This window comes from Protobothrops mucrosquamatus, unplaced genomic scaffold (assembly GCF_001527695.2).
Source record: "Protobothrops mucrosquamatus isolate PMUCROS unplaced genomic scaffold, P.Mucros_1.0 scaffold_135, whole genome shotgun sequence".
NCBI lineage: Eukaryota > Metazoa > Chordata > Lepidosauria > Squamata > Viperidae > Protobothrops > Protobothrops mucrosquamatus.
In genome coordinates this window covers 1367561-1371026 of record NW_015386211.1, presented here as the reverse complement: position 1 = coordinate 1371026, position 3466 = coordinate 1367561, and the positions used below count along the sequence as shown (strand labels likewise).

Below are 3466 nucleotides of genomic sequence, written 5' to 3'. Positions count from 1 at the left end.
AAACCATGAAAACTGTTTGAAAAGGGCTTCTGAGACATATAAAAAGCAGGCAGATAAAAAAGGGCTCCTCAAAGGACATTCCAAGTTGGGGAAAAGGTTTATTTGTCCACAAAATATTTATGCCTTAAGTTATCTAATAAGAAGTTAAAACCGAAGTACTTAGGACCCTTCCCCGTTGTAAGGATCATTAACCCGGTCATGGTAGAATTAAAGCTTCCCAGACTCTTAGGGAAAGTCCACCCTGTGTTCCATTGTAGCCTGCTGAAACCTTTTTGGGATTCCACCTTAAGACCTCCCCCTAAGAAGGCACCTGGACCTTTCATAGTAGCAGGATAGACTCACTATGAAGTGAAGCATATTCTTGATTCTAGATTTTTTTAAAGGGTAATGGCAGTACTTAGTGCAATGGAAGGGGTATCCGTTGGCTGAAGCTACCTGAGTGAAATATAAGAAATATAAATGGAATAAATAAATAAAAACAACAATTGTACAAGCCTAGGGGGGAAAATGATTCAAACTTATGTTTTTCTTTAGCTACAAACCCTTGTTCATGAAATGACCAGCTTCACAGTTATAGAGGTGTTACAACGAGTAAAAGCTTAGAAGAAGAAAAAATCCTTTTTCCCTCTGTTGGAGGAATGTCCTCCTTTTGGTTCATCTCTTGTTCAGGTTAATTGTCCTCACTGTTAGAAAGTTTCTCCTTAGTTCCAGGTTGCTTCTCTCCTTGATTAGTTTCCATCCATTGTTTTTTGTCCTGCCTATAGGTGCTTTGTTAAATAAATTGACCTCCCTCCTCTTTGTGGCAACCTCTCAAATACTGGAATACTGGAATATCATGTCACCACTAGTCCTTCTTTTCTATCAATTATTCTTCTGAAAGAGCAACATCCAGAACTGCATCAACTGTCCAGGTGTGATCCCATTAGTGCAGATCACAGGAGAAGAAGGATTTCATGTGTATTGATCTGTAGATATGGTTGTACTATAAGGCTGCAGTCCTACACACTTTTATCTGTTGATCTCAATGTTATTTCCTTTTAATAAGCACATACAGGCCCATTATACACAAGGTATCTGTAGTTTGCTAGGGCATCTGTAGATTTTTGTCAAAATGAGGGAAGCAGCATTGTAATATGCATCACGAGTTGGACCTCTTTCATATGTGTGGCTAATGATATCACACATATACAAATATGAGATTTTTGACACAACAGTGTAATACTGTTTGCACATTTGCCTCCTTTGTGGAAAGCCTTCACTATAAAGTTTCTTTGTGCTAGTGGTCATACAGAAGAGAACATTTGGTATGGATTAGAACCAAGAGCTTATTTCTTTCAAACCTAATTTAATTTCTGTACTAAAGCAAAATAAAATTTATAAGGAATTCTGTTATCAGGAACAATAGAAGCTTCTTAGTCATTGTCTTTCATAATTGCTCAAATTTTTTTGCATAGAATAAGATAGTAAATTCTTATAGGTAAGTATACTTTTTTATTCTGCAAGAGTTCGTCCACTTAAAAATAAGTATGTAATATCAAATATGTAAATATCCGTAAGAGGTGAAAGGAACGAGTGGTGTCCTGAAAGCAGCTTTTTTTCAGACTGTTGGACTCCAGCTCTTATAATTTTTGATTCATCACATAACCCAACAAAAAGCTGTGTTGGGATTATCAGACATGACATCTGGCACATCTGGAGACCGAGGAAGGCACTACCAATTCTTCTTGAACAACCTAAATATGTTTATCCTCATGCAGAGAATCAGAACCTGAGAGATGTATAGCACTGATGGTTTCTTTAGTTTTTGCAGTACAGCTCATATTTCAACATCATCCCAAGCTTAGTTTTTGCTACACTCTCCTCAAATTTTCTGTCCATTCTTTCACTCTGGCTTTCTGAGAAGACAGATGTCCAATCACCTACTATGCCTAGAAAAAGAAAAAGAAAAAGAAAGAAAAGAAGAATTATAGTGGTAGGTGGAGGGTGGGAAGCTAAGGGGAGAGAAAGTCTTTCTCCCAAAGAATAGCTATTCTTCAAACCTCTGTGGAGATTCTCATTCATCCAGATCACAGTTGTCTCAAAGGGGCTTTTTCAAAAGGCAATTGGACATTTTTTTCCCCCTTGAGGAAGAAAAAGACATTTTGCTTCTCATCCAAGAAGTTTCATCGGTTCTGGAAGGATGGTAGGGGTGATGGAAGGAATTAGTCTTCTTCTTCCTCAAGAGGAAAAACAAAAGCCCAATTGCCTTTTGAAAAAGCACCTTTGAGACATTCTTCAAAACTCCTTAAAAACAATAAATATTTTTATAGCACAATAAAGACACTTCTACGGGACATCCTTAGATGCCCAGTTCCTATGGCTTGTGAAAAGTTAATTTTAACAGGGAGATTTTATGCCTACTTAGAGAATGTCCCATACCCAATTCTCAGATTTGGCAAAGATCTCCCTCCCTTATGTTATCCCTCAAAAAGGTTCTCTTAGCTATTTCCTTTTGGATGAGAAGCATAGATTAATACATTTCAATAAGCATTTTGTAGATTACTATCAGGCTTCATACGATGGTATTTCTCCCCTTATTCAGCATTTGATTCTACTCAGCAAGAAGACTCTCAGATAGATCTTAGTGAGATTTAAATATTTATTATAGAGAAGAATGAACCCTTAAACAGAGTAATTGATTCCCCATGGCAGTGCAAAGAAGTCATATTTTAGCTATCTGTCATCTATTTATCTGTCATCCATCCATCCATCCATCCATCTTATCATCTATGCTCCAGAATTAAATCTGATTTTTTCCTCCCATCCTTCTCTTCATCCATCCATCTTATCATCTAAGCTCCAGAATTAAATCTGATTTTTTCCTCCATCCTTCCAATTAAATAGTCTCTGGATTTTCTTGGGAAGCAGGTAAAATATATTCATATAATAGTTCTCTTTAGCCAGGGAACCACTGGCTGCAGTTTTACATTCTCGTACCTTATACTTACCCATTCTAAGTAGCTAGTTATGCTTATTAATTCTTCAGACTTTTAGGGCTTTCATTCTAGTATCATCTCCTATTTAAATTTGCTTTAATTCAGTGGAAATTGCTTCTAAGTAGATAGGTTAATTCTAAGATGATTTAATTTGGATTCTTTCCTTCTAAAATTGTTACTGGTTTGATTGATGTCTTATTTTATTGTGAGTATTTTATGGCGAGATGGCTATAAATTGTGCAAACAAATAATATGCACATTTATAAGGGTGCAAATAACTGTTAAATACAATAAGTAACAATATTAAGACTGGCTGTCTATATGTAATATGAAGGTTTTTACTCTTTCCATGACAGAGTACAGATGTGGTTCCCTCCTGCAGATTTCAGTTACACTGGTCAAATTCCTCCTTTAGGTTATAGGAGTTTCAAAAACATTAATAGAAATATAATAGTTTGATGTAGTGATTAAGGCGCAAGGCAGCAAAGCTT

The 3466-nt window shown here is 36.2% G+C and overlaps 1 protein-coding gene across 1 annotated transcript in view; it reads right to left on the bottom strand.

Moving 5' to 3' along the window:
- Positions 1 to 1797: 1797 nt before the first annotated feature.
- The window catches only part of LOC107289522 (sulfotransferase 6B1-like), a 23993-nt gene continuing 22324 nt past the window's right edge, over positions 1798 to 3466 (bottom strand). The window contains exon 7 of the mRNA XM_015818298.1: positions 1798 to 1928. Within this exon, the coding sequence (XP_015673784.1) occupies positions 1798 to 1928 (131 nt within the window). The remainder of the gene's footprint in view (positions 1929 to 3466) is intronic.